Genomic DNA, 27059 nt, shown 5'->3' with positions numbered 1-27059 from the left:
CAACAAAAGGCCATGTGTCAACATGTTGATTACTTTTAGTACAAGTTGGACATATGTCATACACCTAGGAAACTTGCTTTACAAATTAGACATGTGTCCTACAAGTTGGACGCATATTAAAGGTCGTATAGCATTTTGCTACATAGTTCTTAGTTAAGTAGTATATATAGAGGCAAGAGTGAGGCGTGTCTCACTTTTGTCAACTCCTTTCTTGCTTTTAGTCTAGTTTCAAGAGTCTTATGTTTTCTAGTCTTTGGCAATAGCCATTCCAATTCTTCCTTGAATATACACACTTTCTTTTATTTTGTCACTTTCTTTTTGACACACATTTTATGACTTTATGTATCTTTTTCATGTTTGTATCCTTGACACTTTTTCAATATATGCCTATATTACTAAAAATCAACATAAAGCTCCAATAATTAAAAAAAAAAAAAAAAAAAAAAAAAAAAAATGCAAGATTTTCAAGACAAAAGAGAAAGAAGTACTTATAAGCAACAAATTTTAAGAGACAAGGATTTTGACATGGCTTCATAAGAATTAACAATAGAAGATGCCTCAATAGCATTATAGAAAAAAAATAAAAGATATAGAAGATAAAGATAAGTCAGTAATTTATAAATTACTCTATGATATTAATACAACAATAGATTTAAAGGGAGTGTTTGAAGAACATGTATTCAATGCTAAGGTTGAAATCACATAAAAAGAAATTTTAAAAAATACCAAGAAGAATTTTCATGATGTCATTATTGATAATATTAAGCAAAAGAGTCAATTAAAGGATGAAACTAGATAAAATCATATTATTTATACATACATATGTCAAGATAAAGAAGATAAATTTAATAATTATTGCAAAGAATTAGAAAATAAAGAGAAGAGTCACAATCAAAGAATACATTTTGATGATCAAAATAATAAAGATAAAGAGGTTTCAAGTCATTATACTCAAAAGTATTAGGCTAAAGCAACTATAGAGGCATTGGTGAAGATTGGAGATATAGATAAGCTAGTTGTTGCTTTCATTGACCATTATTCAAAGATAAATCTATGAAAGTTATGAACTAAAAGAAGATATATAAACTTGAGAAATTTTTGTCAAAAAAAAAGTGACAAAATAGCAATAAAGTACCATGTATATTAAAAAAAAACTAGAATGGCTATTGCCAAAAGACAAAGAAATTAGAGACTCTTAAATCTAGACTAGAAGCAAAAAAAGAATTGACAAGAGTGAAGAGAGCTTCTATCTTGCCTCTATATATACTATCTAACTAAGAGCTACATAGTAATGTTCTATAAGACCTCTAATATGTGTTGATTTTACAGAACACATGCCTTAGCTTACAAAGAAAGTATTCTATGTATGGGCCACATATTTAGCTTGTTCTTCAAGCTACCAATATGTGTGGCACATGGCTAACTTGCTGACTATGTTTTTAATCTAAAAAGTCAATTTTAGACACTATAAATTCAAAACAACATCTATAAAGCTTCTATAGAAGATATTATAGAATTAACTTATTTTTACATACTGTTATCTAATCAAATATGTAATTATTGGTTTACATGTATATATCCATGACATTACTCTTCTTTTTAAGAAGAAGTTTCATAAGGAGTCATTATATGTTGAGAAAATCCAAGATGCAGCAAATTTTATTTGTCACATACTTTAATCTTTGTTCTCTTTGAAGATGGTTGATAAGGCCTTTCAACCATCAATAGTATCTCATATCAAGGCAAAAAGACCACCCAATTATTTGATTATTGTTGACGCTTTCATAACTACCTTCAAATAAAATATTTAAAACACAGTCAAGATTTGTTTCTACTTTTAGTAAAATCACCAAATATGAAGAGTTCCTTCCAAAGTTGTGATACCAAATGCATTGTATCTTGCCATGTATTTGAGGAAAAATATGTCATTCTTGAGGATCTTCATCTCGATTGTGTCATCTTAAAGGTTGTGACAACCACAATGTCTTATTCGAGAAGTCAATAAATAAGGGCTCTTAAATTGAATCCGTTAGTTGTTGGTTCTCTATTTCTTTAATATCACAAATACACAAAAATTACAAAAAAAATAGAAGATAAAATGTAATCTTTCTTCGACCTTGTTTCTTTTATAGCAAAGATTTATTATTCTTTATCTTAATTTTGATAGATGTCATAGATAAAAAGCCTCCATGGCCTTTGTTGCATTTACAAGATTCTTTACTAGTTTCCATGTGTATTCACTATTATCATATCCACACTAATGGATAAGATATTCTAATTTATTTCAGAGCCACCTTGAGTCCAAAACTTCTTCCACTTTGAATTCTTCATTATTTTGTATTTCTATAAGAAGAAGTAGAGCTTGTCTTTTTTTTAGTATGTTCACAATCTTGTATGGTTCAAGAAGAGACATATGAAAGACATGATGGATCTTTATTGACTTCAATAGATATAATCGATAAGCAACTAAATTGATTTGCCGACAAATAGGAAAAGATCCAAGCTTGTCGTAGTCCAAATTATCACAAGGATGAGTAGTCTTGATATTACGATGAAATAACTATACCTTGTCACGTACATTAAATTGTAGTTGTTGTTTTTAATAGGCATCTGCTTTGATCTTTTGACACTCTTGAACTACCTTTAATTACACCTTCATTTTTGTATGTAGCTTTGACAAATAATTTGGCAAAGCTTTTGTTGCAAGATTATCAACTTTAAAAAATCAAAAGTATCAAGTCATGGATAGTAACTATAGTTGGCAAAAAAAAAAAAAATGATTGTTGCATAGAAGAATGCATCATATTATTATAAGCAAACTATACTAATGGCAAGAGGGTTTTCTAATTTTCTTCTTAATAATTGATAGTATACTTTAAATATTGCTCCAAAACTTGGTTTACATACTCTATCTATCTATTAGTTTGAGGATGAAAGGCCAAAAAAAGTTTTATATCCATTTTTAAAATCTTAAAAAGAATTATCCAAAATTTTGATATAAATTGAATTTTTTTATCTAATATAATATCTTTCGGCAATCTCATGATATTAATAGATATTGTTAAAGAAAAGTTTGGTAGTTTATTTATTTATAATAGATTTTATACGTGGTACAAAATATGCCATATTGATAAAATGATCTACTATTATAAATATAGAAATAAATGATCTTGAGATTGAAAGATTCATAATAGCTAAAGAAGTCCATAAAATTGATGACGAGGAATTTTTGACCTTCAATAAATATTATATGATTAAACAAAGTTTTTTATAGGCTTCCACATTTGCGGCCACCAAAAATCTCTAGATATTAATTCCAAAGTCTTTTTGTATCCAAAATATCTTGCCCCTAAAAAGTTATGACATGCTTGAAGAATACATAAGTGTGCTTTTTCTTCTGGCACATATAAGCATCTTTCAAAATAAAATAGGTTGTTTTTGAACTCGAACTTAGAAGTATCATGAGACTTAGAAGAAATATTCTTGATATCATGAATAAGAGGATTAGAGGACATACTTGATTGGATTTTTTTGATAAAAGTTGAATCAACAGTCAATGTTGATTTCATTACTCAAAGATGAAATTATTTTGGCTTCAATAAAATTATCCTTTATTGATCAAAAGCTACATTTTTTTTAGCTACAAGATAAGAATGTTTAAAAAAGGTATTGGACAAACCTTGTTATTTCTTTTATCGATAAGTGATATTGAATTCAAAGCTTCACAAAAACATGCTCCAACAAGACTTGCGATGATTCAAAATATGAGCTAATATGAAATACTTGAGGTTCTTATGATCCATATATATAGTGATTAGATTAGAAGTGCCTTCTAGATAATAATGCCATTCTTGAAAAGAATCCATAATTAAAAGAAGCTCTTTATTATGAATCTCATAATTAATCTTGGCTATTAAAAATATTTTAGAATAAAAAGCTAGTAAGTGAATTTTACCATCTATTTCTATTTGTGCTAATACGGCATCCAAAGCAAAGTTTGATGCATCTATTTGCATAAAAAATGCCTTAGAGAAGTCAATACAATGTAAGATTGGTGCAAAAACAAAGATTGTCTTTAAAGCTTTAAATGTTTCTTCCATTTCTTGATTCTATTGAAGTTTGTTTTTATAAGTCAAATATATAAGTGGAGCAATAATTTGAGAGAAGTCTTTAATGAAGACTTTATAATAGTTAATAAATCCCAAAAAACATTAGACATCTTGGACCGTTTTTGAAATCTTCTAATTTATAATAGTTTGAATTTTCTTAGGATCTATTATAAGTCTATCATTTAAAATAGTATAACCTAAGAAGTCAACTTGAGTAGTATAGAATACACACTTTTTTATCTTGGTATAGAGTCATGCATCTCTTAATTTTTGTAACACACAATGAATATGAAATTCATGTTCTTTTGTGTTCTTAGAATAGATGAAGATGTCGTCCAGATAACAAACAATAAAATTGTGTAAAAAATCAAAAAATATCATTCATAAGATGTTGAAAAGTTTCTAGTGCATTACTAAGTCCAAAAGGCATGACATTATATTTAAAATATCTGTACCTAGTTTGAAATGCAGTCTTTTATTTATCTCTTTCTTTGATACATACTAGATTGTATGCTCCTTGTAGATCTATTTTTATATAAATCTTATCTTGATTCAATTAATAAAGAAGTTCAAATATTAAAGGTAGTTAATACCTATTCTTGATGGTGATCTTGTTGAGTCCTCAATAATGAACACACATCCACAATGATCTATCTTTTTTCTTCACAAATAGAACTGGGGCTCTTGTTGGAGATTTGAAATGGCATATGAAATTCTTAGCTAGATATCTTCAATATACTCCTTGAGTTTAGCTAATTCATTTTGTGATAAATTGTAGATTGATCCAAATAGCGATTGTGATTTTTCTTGAAGGTCAATTGAATAATCATAGAGACGATATCATGGATGACTATCCACATTTTTTTTCTCAAATACATCTTGAAATTTTTAATATTGACTTAAAATGTCACTTCAAGTCTTTACACCATTAGAAACAAGTGTGGTATAAATGACGCAAGGTGATCCTTCTTTTGCACCATGTAAGAAAGCTCTTATACCTACAAACATAGGTTTAATTGTACTAGATTTGTGATTTTTTACTTGATTAATTACACTCTTAGTTTTACTTTTGGAAAATTTAAGAATATAAGAAATCTAATTTACTCAAGGATTATATTTTTTTAACCACAATAAGATTGAATTGATTGGATTAGAGGAAGATCTAATGATATTAAATGCCACAAAGTTATTATAACTATTGATTATTACTTCTATAGCAAGGATTTTGTAATTAACATCTCTAAAAGATAAGAGACGACTATATATGATTTTTACATGAATAGGTTTAGTTTTCCTTACTAAAGATATGTTAAGTCTTTTAGAAAATTCTTCATTTAAGAAACATGTTAAGGTTCATGAATATAATAAGGTAGAGGCTTTGTAATATTTAGGTCCTAAAATAATATTTAATATAAAACAATAAGAGGATTTTGAAGAGTGAATAGGATCTTTATTAGGTATTGCACAAGGTTCTAGCCACACAATCCCTATTGTAGTGAAATAAATTTGTTTTCCAATATATTATCTTCTTTGACATTTGTACTCTTTATTTTATAATTATATTCCTTCTTTGGAGAATATTGAATAGTGTGCTTAGATTCTCTATAATATAAGTACAAACCTTCTTGATGGCAATGAGTCTTTTCTTTCTCAATAAGAGGTTTGAAATGTACCACATCAATTTATATATCTTTTATCTCCAAATGTATATATTGAAGTAGCATTGGTATTGCCATTGAATTATAGTAATATTGGGGCCTACTTGTTCGACTCTCAAATCAAAATTTGAAAAGTTGATTGTCACATTTCATAGCAAAGTTAATTGCTTGACTCAATATTTGAGGATTAAATAAGTTGAGCATCAATTTCTTTACCTTTTATTATAATCTATAGAAAAATTGATTAAAAAGTGTAACATCATCCTACTTGATATTAGTTGCAAGTTGTCAAAATTAAGAAGCATATAATATTACAAATCAATTACTTTGTTGCAAAATATGGATCTTATTGATTGCAACACAAGTTGCATCATGTTTTCCATATATGGATTAAAATATTATTAAAAAAACCTCTAAATTATCTAATATTGGATCTTATCTTTCAAGAAAAGATGAAAACCATGATAATGTTGAATTTGAAAGAAGTGTACCAATAAATCTAACTTGTGATCTTGGATTTGGATAGCTTTGAAGTTGAAGTTCAATCATAAGGTGTACTTAATTGATAAATCATCAAAATTTGGATCTTGTGCCACCAAACTTCTCAAGCATGGTAATTCTTGATTTTCTAGTACTAAAAGGATGTTCCATCATAGGAAAAGAGATATGATTGGGTGCAAATGTTGAAGGAGCTCCAATCATATCTATATCTTCACTTTCTTCCATTCTTGTTGCTCCTTATAGTGGTAAATTGAGTTGATGAATTGTAAGCATTAATTCTCTTAATTACTCTTGCATTTGAGCCATTGCACTCTTCATTTAAACAAGTTCTGCTATGATACAATTTAGAAAACATATGTCTAATATTGCTCAAGACAAGCAAAAAAGAAGACTTGAAAATAAAGAAGATACTAAGAACAATATTAGTTTAAAAGATGTTAATCCAAAACTTCTAATATACTTATATCTTATCAAAAGAAAGGGATAATCCACTCTTAATCAAGAAAAGATAAAGCTCTAATATTATAAGTGTACTCTTGTTAATCTATCAAGGACATGAACTGGAAGAAGATGCATAACCTTGAAAAATCTGTGTCAAAAGAAAAGTGACAAAATAACAATAAAGTAGCATGTATATTAAAAAGAAACTAGAATGGTTGTTGCCAAAAGACAAAGAAACTAAAGATTCTTAAATCTAGACTAGAAGCAAGAAAAAAATTAACAAGAGTGAAGAAGGCCTCACTCTTGCCTCTATATATACTATCTAACTAGGAACTACATGGCAATATTCTATAGGATCTCTAATATGTGTTGATTTTGTAGGACACATGCGTTAGCTTATAAGGCAAATTTTCTATGTGTGGGCCACATAGTTAACTTATTCTTCAAGCTACCAACATATGTGATACATGGCCAACTTATTGACCACGTTTTTAATCTAAAAAATCAATTATAGATACCTATAAAATTAAAGTAGCATCCATGAAGCTTCTAAAAAGCTTCAATAGAAGATATTATGGAATTAAATTACTTTTTCATACTATTATCTAATCATATAAGTAATTGTTGGTTTAAATGTGTATGTCCATGACAAAATCTTTTGTTCAAGGATCTTTACATAAAGTGAAGGTTGGCCAATTGATATAGAGCATGGATAGATAATATGGACAACTAATAATATATAAGGTGAGTTATATGGTACTTGCTAAAATATAAAAATCAAATTGATGATGTTATAATGGAGCAAATTTTTTTTATTTAAGATGCAATATCTTATCTTTTTTTTATTTTGGGGCAAATATATATTATTGCAAATTGAATGGAAACAAGAATACTTGATGATGGTTCAACTTATATACAAATTTGTAGTGAGGATGGAAGAAAAATAATACAATTTTTGACTATGTCTCTAAATTATGAAAAAAATTGAGACAAATTGAAAGAAAATCCATTGCCAATGATTGTTGAAGAATTCAACAATTTTTGGAGATTACCACTATAAAGTAGGATTATAGAGATTCAAAAACTGAGGTACTTTAACAAGATATAGGTGCCATTGATGTAAGATTTATTGGCTTTTTTGATAATGGAAGTATTATTTATAAAAGAATTAGGGATTTGAAAAGAAAAAAAAAAAGAAGATAGTTGAAACAAAATATAAGATAGTAGATAAGAAAGTGAAACCCAGTGCTAGGCCTTTGTCAATCCTCCATAGTCCATTCTTTGTACTTTAGAGCAAAATCCAAGCATTATTTCTAATAGTAGGTAAATAGTAGTGGCTTTTTATTCTTCACTATGACTTTCATATTTCATTTTTTGAGAACATTTCAAATGGTTTGGATTGACACAAGATTACTTATAATATTGTTAAGGTTTTTAGCAATGTCAATAGCATTTTTAGCCATTTCAATGTTGATTTGGCAAATGATTGTCCTTTCATCTACTACAATGAGCTTCTTTGGTCTACCTAATTTAAGGTTCTTATTAAAAGTGATTTTTTTTGCTAGCATAGAGATAGTAGCTTTATTACAGCCAAGTTCAGAAGCAAGATTATGATTGCTTAAAACAAAAGAATTTGTTCAAAACTTCTTCAAATACATGTTTTATGTTTTCTAGATTCAATGCTTTCATGAATCATGTGGTTGGAATTGATTCACTTAGAGAGAAGTATAATGCTATGCATCATGAGAGCAACACTTTGGCAAATACAATGGATATGAAATAAACAATTGGCTATTGAGCTTTATTGAAAAAAAAATTAAAAACTGAAAGCATCATTCACTATGTATGAATATGTTTGTATAATATCTAAGGAGTTAAAAGCCTCTATCCTGGCCATGAGGAACATTGGTTGTTTTTGACTTTACGCATATTCAGATTTAGAAAAAATCACTTTCAGTCACGGTAAGGTAGGCATCATTTTGAGTCTCCACCTTCCTCACAGCTCGGCCCTGAATTTTGGCAAAGCTTTGTAGTAACGAGTTGATGACGTGACAGACATGGTACTTTGTGGTTAATATTGTTGTTGAATGAGAAGGGAATCTGGTTTAATGTAATGAAGTCGATTGTGTAGATTTCAATTCCTTAGACGTAGGATTGTGTTCTCCTTGTAATGTCGAATTAAGTTAGACTGTAATTGAAGTAGAGTTATTACAGAGTATCAAGGGTCCACAGTAGGGTCTTAGACTTTTATAAGACTTTCAGAATTTTCACACAAAAAGTGCATTATGTTTAATAATATTGGTTTGTTCAAAAAAATTCAGTAATAAATAATGAGAAACCATCGTAAACCACCATAAGAAAACCATTGTTATTTAATTTCCAAGAAAAAAATTTAAAAACTGAAAGCATCATTCATAATGTATAAATATGTTTGTATAATATATTTTTTTATTTTTAATACTATAGTTTTTATTGCCTATATTGTTGATTATATTTTATAAAAAGAAAAGATACAAAAACATATATATGAGTAATAAAGATTATTTTTAATAACTAATTAAAGTATATTTTTACTATTATTATTATTTTGCATAAAGCCATCAATGAATATGCATGATGGCAAATAAATTTTATAGCAATGATAACAAAGTCAATGAAAGAACAAAGAAAAATTTAGATATATATATGTATGGTTTTTATTTAAGCATTATAAAATGTATAAATATACTTTGATTAATTTATAATCTTGGTAAATGGGGATTTTATAAATTATGCAAGGTTATATATTTTTTGTGAAGTTATAAAACTTCAAAGTTTATAGGCAATGTCAGCAATAAAGGAGTATTTTGTCAATCTCAGGTGCATGTGTATATCAATGAATAAGAATTTTCTTGTTTCTCTCCATTCAACTCTTTCATGTTGCAATTGCCAATAACTATAGAAGTACTAAGGTGAACAAATATTTTCATGTGTACCAATAATAAAAAGGACACATAGGATATGTTGAATATGTTGATATTTAATATTTTTATATGTATGATGAAGAGATTTTACAATAACTATTTCAAAGTTTTAATATTGGAACAAGAAAACATAAGCATGGAACTATCAACGACATATTTTATTAGCTGTATCTATGGTACCTGAATATTGAAAACAAAAAAAAGATGTCATTCTATTATGGTTTAGAAAAAATGTAATAAAAACTGAAATTAACAAAATTAATATACATTGTGAAAGTTGCTCAAAAACATCAAATATTGAATTTAATATTGATTTTTTTTTTCTTTCGTGAATCTATCAGCTATAAATAATACCAAAGGATGACATTGTGGTAAGTGTTGTACAAACTATTTTTTTTTATCAAATTATAGAGTATTCTATTAAGCATGAAAAAAGTTTCAAATGGATTAAATTTATTATTGTTGAATGTTTAATATGTTACCAACATAGAGACCTTTTCAAATTGTTCATACAAATCTACTTCAATCATGTACATTTTCTCCTTTAAAGATAATGTCTTCAATTCCAATCAAGTTCATAGTTTTGATCAACAATTGACTCATTAAATCCAAAAAATATGAACCAACTTATTCGGCTCTTACAACCTTAGGACTTGTTCACCATTTACATGCCAGATTTGTTGCCCCCACGAAACTACACCTAATTCTCAAACAGATGATGATGCTTGGAGGTAGATTTTCTTGACATGAAGACCATTTTCGGCACTTTGTTCTTAACTGTGCGGAAAGTTTGATTGTTTTTCCCAAGACAACAACAACAAGAATGAACATTACCCTAATCTAGATTTATACTCCGACCACATTAAGTTCGTGAGCTTCACTATACTCCAACCACTCCAACCCACTTCTTTCTGCGGCGTCCAAGCCCTTTCAAGGGCATCCTCGCAGAGACTCTGGAGCAGTGCATCGGAGACAACGCGTCATTGAATCGGGGAGGCGTTTTCCCAATCGAGTTGCAAGCATCGAAGGAATGCAGGGCGAGTGGTGATGTCGTGGATCCAAGCCGACAGGTGGGGTCGCTTCTCCAGCAGCTCGGGCCTCGCCGACTTCATCCAGTTCATGTACACGGTGTGAAACAGGTCGGCCAAGGAGAAGTCGTCCCCAGCCAGATACTTGGTGCCCTTCGCCAGATGCGCCTCGTACACGTCCAATACCTGGTCCAGCTTCTTCATCCCCGCCGCCACCACCTCCTCGTCCACTGGCCGTATCCCGAACGCTGCAACGAATGCTTCTCGCACCATGGGTCCTATCGCAGGCTGGAAGTTCTGGGCCTCACTCTCCGCCCACTGGTTGATGATCGCTCTCTCCTTCAGCGTCTTGCCCAGAAGCGGCGTACCTTGGCCCTCGTACTTCTCAGCTAGGTATCTGGCTATGGCTCGAGACTCTACAATTCCCACCGACGGTCCACACATCAGCAACGGTCCACACTTCCGCACAAGACCACGCACAAAAGCAACCCATCCCGCTGGCATTGCATGCTGGGAAGCAACTATGGAATGCCTCCCAAACAAAGCAGTTGAATTGAAGTTGGCTTACCGAAAACTATTAAGTCGCCATCCTCCAAGCATGGAATCAATCCGAAGGGCTACAGCCACAACACACGTGCACACACACACTTTCAAGGGTCAGTTTTGTGCCATCGCCAGTACCAAAAATCGAACAACCAGATGTTTGCAACCACCACGAGCGTCTTTGAATCCACACCCCGATTTCCACTGCCTCAGCTGACAGTCCAGCCCAGGAACGTTTTGCTTACCTGTTTCGCCTTGTAGCTGGGAAGAAGGAAGTGGCCAGCCTTCAAGCTCACCGTCACCAATTTCAGTTCTTTCTCGACATCCACCTTCAACAATGCCCACCATCACGGTTCATCAGATCAATAGGATCCACAGGATCGACAATCAACTACAGCAGATTCCGATCAATTCTGCAGGTCAAGGTTGTTCCTTTCGGCGCTGGACGCACGCACGAGACGCATTGCACATCACTTTGCTCTCTCCTGGACTTGTCAAGCCGGTGCACCCGGTGTGGAGAGATCACCAAATCACAGCCAGCGTCTGATCCTCTCACCTGAGCTTCGAAATAGTGGCTGAATTGCCCGGTAGGGATTGAGACCGATGTCCCCGTACACAATCATCACCATGGCGGAACGATAAAAGTGATTCTCCGACTTTCCTGCAAGCCGTATCATCATCATCATCATCAGTCAGGGGTCTTCATGGGTCGAAATGCGAGCTTACGAGCAGTGATGGGACTGTGTGCTGGCTTGTACGGCGAAAGCCTCAAGCACTTTTCCCAAGTGGAGGACGTGTTACGCAACTTGGAGCACTCCAAGTGCAAGCATCTCTACCGAGCGGAACAAGGAGAGCATGCATGTTACGTTCCGAATCTGGAACAGCAACGAACAGCCTCGGCTAGCCATGACCAGGGCCACCAGAGGTGGAGAGACCGATACACCAGGCCCTGCAAAAGATTGCACAGAGGAAAGAGGCGGAGGACGTGATACGCACCTTGCAGAACGGATTGACAGCGGTGCAGAGAAAAAGTAAAAGAAAAAAGACGAAGGCTGACTTGCGCACAATGGGTAACGAGTGGGTGAAGTGTGATTGAATAAGCCTGACAGCCGGGTCGGGTTTAAGAGGTCGAAGAGAGGTCTTGTACAGTGCCCTTCAGAACCGACGCGAGAAACGACCCCGCAAGACTGGATCCTGGTCTCGAAGGCACCATCCTGGTGAGCAGCAGATGGGCGAGCAGGTTGAGAATGTGGGTGTGTCGTGCTGATTTTCAGAGAATTGCGGAGCGAGACTCGAGTTCGACGGGTCAAGACGGTTCAGCCAGCGGAGTTGGGATGAGATCCGCCCGAATGCACGAAGCTTCACAAAGAGGTTCCTCCGTGGGCCATCTCCACCGTTTGTGTCAGGGTCCATTGCCTCAGGGTGTCCTGCAGCATCGCTAATTCCCTCGGCACTCTCTGGATTTGTGAATGACTGACTGACTGTGTGGAGCGAGCAGTGAGACCAGATTGATTGCTGGGCAGTTCGTTATCAGGGACGCATCCACGATTCTGAGTGATCGGACTAAAACCTCCTTCGCTTGTGAGAGGACTAATCTACACCACCGTCGGCGTCGATTCCCAAGATGCTTGTCATCGAGCTCTGTTGCTCACTCTTCCCATGTTTGTCGTTTTGAGTCATGTATATATATATATATATATATACATATACATATATATTTGTATGATTTTAGATATTGATTCTTATTTCTTGTATAAAATGACAAAAGTTTTGCATCTTCTCAGTGAGATGTATTTATAATATTTGTATTTGTGTAGAATGTTGTGGCTGTGTGTTATTTTTTATATCTGTTTTGTACATTTTATGACTTTTTCAAGTTAATTGTTACAATTGTAGTAAATTCTAAACTTTCATTGTAGTCTGTAAATGTTATTTAATTTTTTAATAATTTAAATATTAACTTTTTACATAAATATTTTTTTACTTTTAGTAATGATTAGTTCTAAGTTAATGTCTTTGTGGTCGAAATTAATACATAACATTTTTGGTTTAAAAGTTTCTTTACAATAAGATTTTATTTTTTGGATTTTTTTCAGTATTTTAAAGTAAAATGTAATTTTTTATGACTTCATTAATTATATAAATGTATAGTATTTGAATATGTTATTTTTATTATATATTAATTTGTATGTTTTATGATAATATTTCCAACTTAATAAAATTTCATCACTTACTTTTTTATTTACTTGATTATTCTCATTTCTCATGACATAAAAAGTGCATAAATATATTAGTGCATTTGGCCATACATATCTATATTTAAAAAATATCTTTTGAAAATTTTAATTCGCAAATATATTAAAATAAATTATAAAAATATGATTATATATATATACTTAAAAAATCATAAAAATATACATATACTGAAAAAATATATTCAATAAAATAATTATTTAATGGTTTATTTTTCTTGAATTGCATATTTAAATAAAGATAGTTTCTATAAAAGATTTTTAGTAATGACAATTACTTTATTGCAAGCAAAAAATCATGGATGTTTTATTTATTCATTTATTTGTTTTGATGATATAATTCAAGAAATTGGAATATCATTGTATGAATAAAATAAATAAATGGCGCATAAGCTTGTTTTTCCTAAATGTATATTTTATAGAAATATAAGAATTCTTACTTTGTTTATAAAAAATTAAAAAAAAAAAAAAAATATATATATATATATATATATATATATATATATATCTTTGCTAATAAGTTTTAAAAGTATTGATAAATAAAATATTTTTGGTAATAACATATTTTTCATAGAAAAATAATATATTCTTATTTTTTATTTTTCATAATTTTGACTTAATAAATCATTTTTATGTTTATTTTGTATAATACATAAATTGAAAAGGAGACAAAGAATCAACTTTTTTTTCTTTTAATCCAATCATTCAATTACACACACATGTGTTCTTAATATGCTTGTTCAGAATTAAGTTCATTTTATAAAAAATAAAAAAAAGTACTATCAAATTTTTAATTTGGAAGAAATGTGTGAACTATGTGTAGTATAATAATTTTTTCTAGTATAACTACTTTGTTAATAAATGACATTTCCAATGTGTGGATACAATGTTAGTTGAGAAATAGCAAACTTAGGAAGGTAACTTCTTTCTTAGGCTTAAGATTGTATTGATGATCTTCTAGTCCATATACATAAGAATATTTATACAAAAAAATAAAAATAATATTTAATAAAAATTCGAAATATATTTCAAAATATAATATTTAAAAAAGTTAAATGATAATAAAAAAATGCCATGTTTGCACTAATAAAGATTTTTTTTTTGTGAAGAAAAAATATATTTGACTTTCTTTAATAGAATCTTTAATTGACTAAAAAAAAATAGGATTTGATTTCTATAACCTTATTAGATAAAAAAAACTATCCAATTATTTCCAAGATATACAAGCAGTCGTAGCTGCCACAATAAAAGATGCATTTGAGAATCTTAGAGATGTTTTGATTAATATCTAGTTATTTTAACTGATTGAACCTAACAGAAGACACTCAAAAAATCTTTGCATCTATCCACGATGTAATGAGCAAAAGTAGAAATAAAATAAAAAAATAAAATAAAAATAAACTTTCATTTTTACATATAAAAATAATATCTAATCATACTTAATAATAAACATTAATTAATTCATGAAATATATTATTTATAAATAATAATAATAATAATAATAATAATCTTTTATAAAAAAAATAAAAATACAATCTTACTAAAATAAAAATCATATCACAAAAAATTGCTTAAAAGAATAAAAATAAATATAAATATAAAACTCTAAAAATTTGTATACAAAAAAGAAGAAATGAAAAATTGAAACTAAAGACAAATTTAAAAACACTTAAAATTTATGTAGAGAAGACATTAGAAAGAAGCCAATTGCTATCATGGATGTTGAGTAAAAACAAATTGTCAGTGCTAAAGAACAAGCCATTGTAGTGATACAAGCAATTGTAGTGTTGGTGCTGGAATGGTGATGGTGGTGTTTGCACCAACACCAATAGGTTTAAGATTGGACCACAACAAGGTGCTATTGTAATTTAGAAAGATTGGAAAAGACACATTTATAGTTGAATTGCTGAATAGATAGCCTTTTGTAAGGTTTTGTATTGTTTATATAAGAATTCTCAAATATGTTGCATATAAGATAAGAATTAAGATTGAAAACAATTTATTCATCTCCATCAATTCTATTATTGCTTTCCATCCATTTGCTGATCTTATACAACTATAATTAATAAATTAAAGTTTTTTTTTTATATATATTTATACAATTTTTTATATTCTTGACAACTCTATGTAGCTTCACTACTAAGAACTTAAGTGCCTTGTAGATTTCTAATTTGCAATAGTCAGCAATACAATTCCTTCTATTTTTTTTTAACTTGTTTTTTAGCTGCTTGAAACCTTGTCATTTCATTGCTAAAGAAGATTTTAAAAAATCATTTTAAGAGTCATTCATAGGCTTGATGCTATCTTTGTTGATTTTCACTCAAATCCACCCAAGTAAAGCAAAATAAATAATACTTAAAGCTTTCCCAAATCACTTTGTTAATAATCTCTTGAAAATAGATGTTTAAATTTCATACATCACTTATGTCTCACTGTACTTGAGAAGAAAAATTCTTCACTTATAACTTCTTATTAACGAATAGAATCATAAGTAGAAGTATAAGTAATAGGTTTTATACACTAAGAGTAAACTCCTACTTATAAAATGTAGTCAAAAGAAAAAAACAATAGATTGAGTTTTTTATAAAATAAAGAATTTTTCTTCTTCTATGATTATTCAACCAATATGCATTCTTATGTAAGATTGTGCATTGAATTTTATTGATTTTTAAATTGATGCAAAACCTTGTGCAAGTTTATGTATTTGTTATTATTCATTTTTCAATCAACTTAGAGCTGCTTGTAAAATTATGTATTTGCTATTATTAATTTTCAAATCAATTCACAATAATATAAAGGATTTATTAAATAACAATTTTTTATTTTTAAGTCAACTTACAACCTTGCACAAAACTATAAATTGATTCAAAATTGATTCTAGAATTGATACATAGCACCTTGTAAGATTATGCATTGCGATTATAAAATTAATCAAATAAATTTTTGTCATATATTTTTACAAAATTAATCAAATAAATTTTTGCAACATATAGTGAACTTGTAAAAGAGATGGTCAACATGTGTAATATGCAGCCAATTTGTTGGTTAAGTTTTTAACCAATAAATCACCTATAAATACTTATAAAGTTAAATCCATATTTACAAAGCTTCAAATAAGCTATTCACTTAGATAATATTAAATTAATATACTTTTATATAATTGTATCAAATTCTTCTTATCTTTTTAATTATTAATGTTAATATAGATATTTTTAATATATTTGATTTAAAATTTGATTAAGATTACTTTCGAATTGAATTAAAAAAAAATATTATTTTAATTAGGATTTGATTAAATTAATTAAAATCTCTTAAAATCTAATTAAAATTTTGTTAATATATTTTTTAGGATTCAATTAAGATTTACTTAGAATTTAGTTAGAATTTTTTAGAATTTGGTTAGATTATTGTAATTTTTAATTAAAGTTTATGTAAAATTTTGTTAGAATTGATGAATTTATTTTAGAATTTAATAAAGATTGTTTCAATTTTCTTTGAGGTTAATTAGATTTTGATAAGATGTATCTAAAATTTTGTTTTAGACTTATTAAGGTGAATTTAGGATATTTTGGAGCTTGTTAGATTGTTTGAGATTGCCAAGAAGGTGATTCTAAAAATCTTATGCATTATTTTGGATTATAAATCTAACTTCCAAATGAGTTGAAATCCTTCCACAACCACATTCTTAATGTATTTCTAAGCTGAAATTTACAATATTCAACACCATGCAGCTAGATATTTATTCTATATTATTTTTTGAAAACCTTATATTATCTTTTCAACCCTCTTCTAATATTTTACTAAAAGTGTTTTTGGAACCTTATAAACCTATTGTTTTTCTCTTTTCCTTTTTAGTGTTTAGTGTATCTTCATGTTTTCTTAATAATTATTTTGCTAAGTATTATAATATATTATTAGTATAAAAAAATCTTATATATATAGAAATAATAGATAGAAAATATTTATATTCATGAAATGCAACTTACAAATCTATCTTGGTAGAAGTAATTATAAACTCTAGTAGTATTTATTATTGTAAAATTTCTAAATAATCATATTATTTTAGAAACTTTTTTGTAAAAAAGATGTAATCCTAATATAGATTGGATATCTTATAGCCTTAAAAAATATATTCTATTTATAAAAAAAATCAAAAAATTAAAAATAAAATAAAATAAATCTAAAACTAAATCTAAACTAAATCTTATCTCTATTTGTAGGATCTAAGGTATTTATGCAGTACTAAATACTCATTTAAATAGAAATTGTAGTAAAAGCTCAAAAAAATAAATGAAATATTAATATGTCTTTGAAAAAAATAAAGTTGATGTGTTATCAAAGCACCAATCTTACAACTGCAAAATTGACCTTCAAGAAAGAAAGCAACCACATTTTGGACTAATTTATAAGTTGTAATAGAATGAATTTTTTACTTTAAAAAAGTATACTGATAAAAATCTTGCAAATAAATTTATCAAATATTTAAAATATCCTATAGATGTATCAATCCTCTTTGTGGAGAAAAAAAAACTTACAAATTTGTATAGATTATTGTAGATTTTAAAAATTAAATATAAAAAATTATTATTCTTTGCTTTTAAAATTCAAGCTCCTTGAGAAATTGAGTAAAACTAAGATTTATACTAAAATAAATCTAGTCAAAGCTTATATTTTGGTATAAGTTGTAAAAGGAGATGAATAGAAGAGTATATTATAAATTAGGTCTAGCCATTTTGAGTACAATGTCATGCCTTTTGAATGTAAAAATTCTCCAATTTTTCCTAATATTTAATAAAAAATATATTTTGTGAATTTCTATATCAATTTATTGTGTATTACTTCAATAATATTCTTATCTATTCTAAGAATAGAGAAGAATATAAAAAATATATTTGACTTATATTATAAAAATCTAAAGATATAAGATTATATACAAAGATACAAATATTTGTGTTTTACATAATTCAATTAAAGTTTTTGGAATATATTATGTTAAAAAATTATTTAAAAATGGATTTTAAGAATATATATACTATTTTTTTTAAAAAAATTCTAAAAATAATATAAGAGATTTGATAATTTATAAAATTTATAAACTAATGTTAAATATTTATCAAGATTTTTTTTCAAATTGTTACTCTATTTAAACAATAAACCTATAAAGACAAATTAGAATGAAGTCAAGATATAAAAAAATAATTTAAGGATTTAAAAATAGATTTTATTTTTTTCTATTTTATTCCATTTTTAATTTTTAAAACTATTTTTTATAAAAATAGATTCATTAGACTTTAAATTAGGTCTAATTTTATCAAAAATAGATACAAATGATAGATTTTCAATTTTTTTCTTTTTATCAAATCAAAGTCTTATTAATCAAAATTAATTATGAGATTTATTACAAAGAACTTCTTATTATTATGGATTACTTTCAAAAATGGTGTTACTATCTAAAAAGAACTTTTTTTTCAATCAAAGTTTATACTAATTAGAAGAATCTTAAATATTTCATAATAGCATATATCTCAAATTATTGCCAAATCGAATAGAATATGATATTTTTTATAATTTTTTATTTAATATTATATATAAGCTTAGAAGAAAACAAGGTTTGTCAAATACATTATTAAGGTGTTTTTATTTGCACCAAAAGAAGAAGATGTGGCATATGATCAACAACATATTTTTGTTTTCAAATTAGAGCAATTACATATTTAAGCCATCTAGTACAAAATTCTAATTGAAACTACTTTTTATGAAGTTTGTTAAAATATATTTTTAGAAATTTTTATTCTTGATGTAATAAATAACTTTTATGATGAATCTAAAAAAAAAAAACTTCTTAATTATAAAAGATCTTTATATAATCCTATAATATAATTACATGCTTTATAAGCACAACATAAATTTTTAGTAAAATAGCATTGTGGATTTAACAAAATTATAGATATTTAAGAGATTTTCAATAGCTCAAAATGTGCAAAGTAGAAAAAAAAAAAAAAAAAAAAAAAAAAAAAAAAAAAAACAATCATGTAACAATATTTTTAAAGCTAAGACTTTACATCATCTATCCAAAAAACTTCTTCAATGTCTATCTACTTTAACGCAGCCTTTGTTATTTCTTTCAATAGATTTTATTACTAATGATCTAATTTCAAACTCTTTAGAAACTATTTTTATGATTGTTGATTTTCTAATCAATATTATATATTATTTTATTTTTTGAAAAAATATTTTAGCTAAAGAAACAACTAATTTTTTTAATAATATCTATTAATGTGATAATAATATAAAACTCAAATCAAAGTTGTTTCTAATATTATTTAATAGATCTTAGACTTTATCAACTTATAAAGCAATTAAATTGTTCTTCAAGATCTTATTGCCTATAAAAGAGAGTAATATAATAAATACTAATATTATTTAATTATATATATATATATATATATATATATATATAAATTGAAAAGATAATATCTAATTTAAAATCTTGAAAGAAGTTTTATAGATCCAAATTAAATATTGAGATTTTTATAGATATGTCATGTAGCTATTGAAACTTGTTCTATGAGTTTTATATTTTTATGAAGTTGTACTAAATGCAACCTATAACTTAGTGCTTAGACTACAAGCTTAGTAATTCTTAAAAAGCTTCTACAAGACATTTTTTATAGGTTATACATAAGAAACTAAGACTAAGGCCATCTTTAGTATTATGGATATTAAAAAAAAAAAAAATTCAAGATCTTTCACAAATCTTCTATATTATGGCAAATATTTTTAAAATATTCTATGAGCTTAGTAGAAGTATGTGGTAGGTAGCTTAAAAACTAAGCTATGTTAGATGGGGTTTTAAAAAACTTTCAGAATATCTTAAGAATTAAGTAGGATAGTTTAGTTTATATTGCTAGTCTTTTTAGGAAGCTTCTTGGAAGGCTTCTTGAAACTTGAATTACAAATCATTTCTAGCTTGCATATCAATATATGAGAGTTCTAAATTTCAATCCTTAGATCTTAGAAGTATTATAAGTAGATACAAGATTGAGGTCCCTCTCAATCTTATTAATTTATATCTTAAGTTAGTTTTTATTAAGGTCTTTAGATATTCTATTCTTATCACTAACTATTGATTATTGTCTTCTTAGGTATTTCTTCTTATCTGTATATATCTTAGTCTTCAATTCTTGAAACTATTTTTTCTAGATTGAAGTTCTAAATGTGTCATTGACATTTAGTATTGTCAATTATTTTCTTGTATTTCAATCTTGGTTCAATACTTTTAGTCTCTTTGTATATTGCAATAATGATTTTAGTTCTTTCATATTTTATAACTATATCCTCTTTTTTAACTTTCTTCCTTCTTTTATAAGACATGAGTCTATTATTTATAGATTTTTCGAAAATTTGATATATTATTTTTATTACCATTGTGATACACTATCAAAAACAAATTTCAATATTATTGTCTATTTTTTAACACACAATAGTACTTAAAATATAAAAATTCTAATTAAAAAAAATTATGAAAATATTAAAATTTTATTTTAAAAAAACTATTTTTTTTCTATAATTTTTTTAAAAATTAAATTAAATAAAAATAGAATAAGTTATAAAATTTTTTATTTTTTTATTTTTTATAATTTAATTTTAAATTTATTTTGATTTAATTTCTTTAAATTATCTTTGAGATTATAATTGAACTTTATAAAACTAAAAAAAAAATTATTCTTCTATCATTACCTTTCAATAGTTAAAAAAACAACAATCTATTTAAGCATGTGTATCATGATAAAAAAATTATAATATATATATATATATATATAAATTAATAAAAAATATAATCTTATTTATTATTAATACTTTTTTTAAAAAAAAAGTCTCTAATATCTATTAGAAGAATATTATTAAATAAAAATTTGAAGAAAATTTGCAATCATTAATATCAAATAATATTTTGTTGAAAAATTAAAAATAATAATACTAATAATTATATAATGAGATATAAGCTTAAATATTATCATTTAAGATAAAATATTATTTTTTAGAATAAAAAATAAAAATAAAAATAAATCAACATCTATTAAAAATTATACATTGGATTAAAATTTTTAATTTTTATAATATATATATATATATATAGAGAGAGAGAGAGAGAGAGAGAGAGAGAGAGATATAAACTACTATAAAAATTTAATGCAACAAAAAAGAAAAAATAGTAAAAAAATGAAATGATAAAAAATATTATAGTAAAAATATGTTAATTATAAGATTGCAAAAAGATAGAAAAATATGGATTATTTTTAAACTTGTGCTGGGAAGACTAAGGTTTCATTTTCTTAATGTGTAGCAACTATCCTATAGATGCTTTCAAAAAGGTTCTAAAAGTTATCAACTTATCTAGAATCTCTAGGAATTTTTTACAAAATCTTCTAAATACTAAAAACAGTTGACAAAAACCTTTAAAGATAATGAAAGATTTTAGAAACTTATGAAAGATTTTATCATATTCTTAAAATTTCTAAAACTTTCTAGAAATGACATGAAAATCCTAAGGATTTTTAAAAAAAATGAATTCAAATTAAGATTATATTTCTTTATACTAAGTCTTCTAGGTATCTAAGTTTAATAATTTTGTAATTTAAAAAATATATATTATCTACATCTTCTAATGCATAGCTTTTAGAGTTCAATGAATAAAAAAAAAATCTTTAATTAAAAAAAATATTAAAATAAAAAATAATTATTAAGGTGATTTAAAGAGTATAAAATTTGTGTGTTTTTATCAAATAATATTATGCCTCTTGAAATAGACTTTCAAATAAAATAAAATTTGTCTTTCTAAATATTAAACACTAATTCTTAAATTCAATTAAAATTTATTATTTCTATGAAAAAAATATTTTAAATTTATGAAAATTATAAATGAAAAAATTATATATATATACATACATCGATTTTTTTATTTTTTAATTTAATAAAACCATGTAACTAATATGTTGAATTATTCCCATTCTTTTTTTTATTTGTTTATATGTTTATATGCTGAAACAAATCTCTAAATTTTATCTGTGCTTAATTTTATCTATATTATAATTTCTTATCAAGACTTGATGACCAAATTAGGAAATTCATTGTACACTTTTTTGAGAGATATTCTTTGAGGTTTCAAAAACTCTCCAAAATAACCTACAAATGTTTAGATTCTTTTGAATAAAAATTTGAGATTTACACAGAATGTAAACAATGTTGTTGAAAGTTAATGTAGGTTACTTGTATGTACCAAGAGGCTTTTAATATGCAAATATTAAGAGGCTCAATGAATGAATTTGTTGTAGAAAAACATAGTTTCTAAAAGTTGGTGGTGCTGAAGTGATCTGCCAACTAACATATGTTTCAACAAAGTCTTTGGAATGTGGGTGTGGTATTATCCAAAGTCCGTGGACCATGTAAATTTTTAACATTCTAATGCAGTATGAGGGCCATTTTGGAATAATAAAGTGTCCTACTTGATTGTAAAAACAAATAAATAAATGAAACCAATGAATCATAAACTTCAATAAAAATTCAAAAAAGAATAATACATGTATATGTATATATACATGTATACAGTAAAATTCACAAATAAACATTGATGATAGTTCACTTAGTCTATATGTACATAGATAGACATACTCAGGTGCACAACGTCACAGAACTCACGTTGCCAAAATACTTCACAAGCACATTCCAAAGACTTTGTTGAAAATACTTCACAAACCTAAGATCTCACAAGCACTAAACCCTAATCCGAATAATCAATTAATAACATTATGTGCTGAGATATATTACATTAAGAATAATCATCATAATTCTGATAAAAAGATTTTCTTCATATTTTATTTGATGATGTTTGAGTTTTATCTTCAAATCGTTTTTTTCAGTCTCAAGAAACTTTAAAAAATCAATCAAATTTTAATATTGTGTCATTGTACAATATTTTACAACAAAAGAACTAGACGTTTTTTTATTTTTATTTTTATTTTTATTTTCAAGCTTTGTCAATCCTAGTTGTCAATGTAGCTGAAGAGGGCAAAGATTCTACATTAGTTTGTTTCAAGGGCTTGAAAACCAATGGCTGTGATGGGTAAAGAGGAGTTGAATTCCCCAAATCTTTACTAGGAAACAACATTTTTGTCTCAAGTTTTTGTTTCACTTGGGTCACCAAGTTTTCTTGCACTCCAACCAATACAGCAAACTTGTTACTTTTCTTTCAAATAGTTTTTCAATAATTTCCATATCTGTCATATAAATGGCCTCTTTTACAAAATGTAATGTGCGATGTATAGATAAGCTATTCATATCCAATTTCGTCAATTGGATTGCACACATCAAGTCACAGTAATTGGTAGCATCAAACTTGTTTTGAGTCTACATTTGGACATTGAGTGGAAATGTGTGTTCCAATTTTGTTTGATATATTTATAAATTTTGAAATTATTGAGGATAATTCTGTAATATACACACACACACACACACACATTCATATATATATATATATATATATGAGAAAAAATTGTAGTCATAATAATATTAAAAAAATTGTTGTACCTGAACTACAAACCTAATGTGGTCCAATATGTAAATCTCAGATTTGTTTGGATGCTGCCCATCATGGTGGATAAGACTAATCAAAACCTCTACCATGGGAACTTTAATAGCATGATCTATACTTTTGTGCCCTTCGTGATGCCATGCCCGGTTCACAAATGAAGTCCTTTGCATTTTGAAGTTCCTGTGTTGTGCACACTAGAGCACAAATGCATGCATTTTTATTCAAAAGGCATGGGTATCCAAATAAAAGTAGAAATTATCATTGTTATTTTTGTAAGTAAAATGATTTAATTATGTTTTTTTAAGTGAAAAAACCGAAAATTAATTAAAATTCTATTCTATTTTAAAGGACTTCTCAGCCTAGGCTTTGAATTCACATGTTGATATTTTTGTGATGGTATAGAATGGAACATTTTTCTTGCTTTTTCTTTTACATAAATTTCTACCTTCAATGCTGCATAATTCCTTGGAAACTTGTATGCATGGGTAGATTTGGTAGCAGCAAGTTGCTTCAACATATCAAAATTGTACTTTGCTTGTAAAATCTCAAATTTCATGGAATCGTCCAATATTTTGTCTAAGGTTTTTAGGGCAAGCTTTGAGCAAGACTTTACAGGGAGTCCACCATATTGTTTCCTCTTGTCCATGGGAGAATTTTCCATTGATGCCTTTGCAGATGCTTTTCTAGTCTTTCAAATAAATAACAAGTGTAATCTTTTAGCTTTATGATGTATATATATATATATATATATATACACACACACACAATTAAACACACATATGTTATTTAGCAATATGAAGGACAATATATACTCTATTTAAGCAACTTAAGGTAGAATTAAACATTTGAATGTATGCATCTTGAAGATTGTTTTCCTTTCCTTAATTAAAATCTAATATTTATAATAATAATAATAATAATAATACCAAAATTTTGAATTGAAAATGGAACATTTACCTATATATAGACATGACATATAGTTGCAGGTAATTAAACCTGTAAGAACACAAGGTTCGTTTTGCTTCCTCTCGGTACAAATTAAGTAAATGTTTATTGTCTTCAATTTGAGCTTCGATTTGATACCGAGCAATGTTGGCAAGAGGAAGTGGTGGAATATAAGGACGGAAGTTGGTTTCAGTGGCTTCAATTGGTTGAAGGTAACTAATGCTTTTAGCGCGTGGCTTTTCCAAATACAATCCATTGAGAAAAAATATCCTCATTCGAAATATTATTTTATTGTATTTAAATATTAAAATGTAAGAGAGAAATTTGTTAAATATATATATATATATAAAGTAAAATAATGTGATTTGTTCATAACCTATCCAACTGTAAATAAATAAAATTGATTTTCTACATTCATTTTCTGCAAAACTTTTTAATGAACCCCATATGTCACATTGCCATCCTTCAAAGCAGAGCATCACATTTCAACTGAAAAAGTGGCACACGACTAATTCTGTTCTCCCAAACCCTAAAACATTGCTATTGCTATGGAGCACAAACCCACCTTATCAAATATGTCACGATTTCCAATCCTCAATTGAAGACCTACATCTAGTTATACAACATCTCTATTCTACCCAGTCAGTAAGCTGTTCAAATTAAACTCTAAAGAGGGATTGATTTTGTGAAAACAATGCCTGCACCCAAGCTTCATTCTTTGTTCTGTCAAACCAAATCGTAGATGTGATATAAAATTTGTGTGTGTGTTTCTGTGCGCATGTTCGTGTTTCTATCGAACTATCTATCTAACATTTTATGTGTGCATCTGTGTATATTTACATCTGCATGTGTGAGTATATTAATCCACTCACATAACAGATAGTTATATATATATATATATATATATACATAGCTGTGAGTGCATGTGTGTGTGTGTGTGTGTAGATTGCATGAGTGTGTTTTGAACTGCAAGGTTGCAGGAGAAGAGGCAAGGCTCACTTGGTGTGGTGGAGTCGATTGTGGGACTTGGTGACCTCGTCGCGGAGCATCGCGTAGCCATTGGCGACCTCGGCGTTGCGAGGCGAGAATCCAAGGCTACACCACTGCTCGCCGTTCCAGCTAGCGCTCTTCACATTCAGACGCAACGACACGCTGTCCATGCTCTTGGGAATCTCCTCCGGCACGGGATCCAGGGTCTCCTTCCTGCAACCCTCTCGCCGACTGTGGGGCCTCTTGTAGACCCGGTACTGCACCGGCAGCAATGATCTGTCACGACTTACATCCACCACTCCTGCAGGAACCAACAACACCAACAAAAACAACAAAAACTGACTCCGAATTCGCGACTTTCGAGACAAGTCGAGGCTAGTGGATCCGAAGTAGGAAAACGAAATCGGTTACAGATGAAGTTACAGTAGTAGAATGGGACACAGTGCCATCCATGAATCGGGAAGTGTATGGGTGGGTTCCGAGGGGTTTGTAAGGAAGGACGTGCGGCGGAGGGTGCAGGCCCTGGCCTTCCTTCAGTCCGCGCTCATACGCCAGCACGCATCCCTCCTTTGTCCATTCCCCCGGTTCCCTGTTTCCGCTTCGATTCGATCTCTTGCACTATCTTGCCCATCTCGGCCACCAGCGCTTCCGCTGGACGCGTTTTCCCGTCACCCATCATCCTCACCGCCGCAGGCCTTTGTGCTACCCGCGTAGGCTTCCTCTTCCTTTCTACGCTAAATCTCATGATTCCGTATAGGATCGGAACTTTCCCCCACTCCTGCTTTCAAGTGACGGTTGCACCACATGGAATTGCTAATCCCACAACCGGTCACGCAACATCCTTCGACGACGGCGCTCTCAATCAATCAAACAAACAATTAAACTATCAAACAAACTCCTCCTTTCCTCTTCTTCATCGTTGTCATTACATCCTCCATTTTATTCTCTCTTATTTTTTCTGTTTTCTTTTTCTTTTTCGGGTCTGCTTCTTCTCCATTTTCCGTTTGTGTGTGTAATTTTTGTTTCAAAAGTGTGGGT

General features: G+C 28.5%; 1 protein-coding gene and 1 pseudogene across 2 annotated transcripts; both read right to left on the bottom strand.

The window, feature by feature from the left end:
- Positions 1 to 10253: 10253 nt before the first annotated feature.
- LOC112279660 (glutathione S-transferase F9-like) lies at positions 10254 to 12067 on the bottom strand (annotated as a pseudogene). The gene is made up of 4 exons (XR_016502295.1): positions 11800 to 12067; positions 11489 to 11572; positions 11269 to 11317; positions 10254 to 11116 (listed from the first exon to the last, which is right to left on the bottom strand). The product of XR_016502295.1 is annotated as a glutathione S-transferase F9-like (transcript).
- An 11276-nt stretch (positions 12068 to 23343) lies between these two features.
- On the bottom strand, positions 23344 to 26428 carry LOC112279649 (uncharacterized). Its single transcript, XM_073532516.2, has 5 exons — positions 26031 to 26428; positions 25044 to 25267; positions 24532 to 24769; positions 24083 to 24280; positions 23344 to 23772 (listed from the first exon to the last, which is right to left on the bottom strand). Exons 1-3 carry the CDS (start codon positions 26189 to 26191, stop codon positions 24696 to 24698), a joined length of 459 nt encoding a protein of 152 aa, XP_073388617.1. The 5' UTR covers positions 26192 to 26428; the 3' UTR covers positions 23344 to 23772; positions 24083 to 24280; positions 24532 to 24695.
- Between the last annotated feature and the right edge of the window lie 631 nt (positions 26429 to 27059).

This window comes from Physcomitrium patens, chromosome 3 (assembly GCF_059467195.1).
Source record: "Physcomitrium patens ecotype Gransden chromosome 3, ASM5946719v1, whole genome shotgun sequence".
NCBI lineage: Eukaryota > Viridiplantae > Streptophyta > Bryopsida > Funariales > Funariaceae > Physcomitrium > Physcomitrium patens.
The sequence above is the reverse complement of the archived record's forward strand: the minus strand, read 5'-3'. Positions and strand labels throughout refer to the sequence as shown.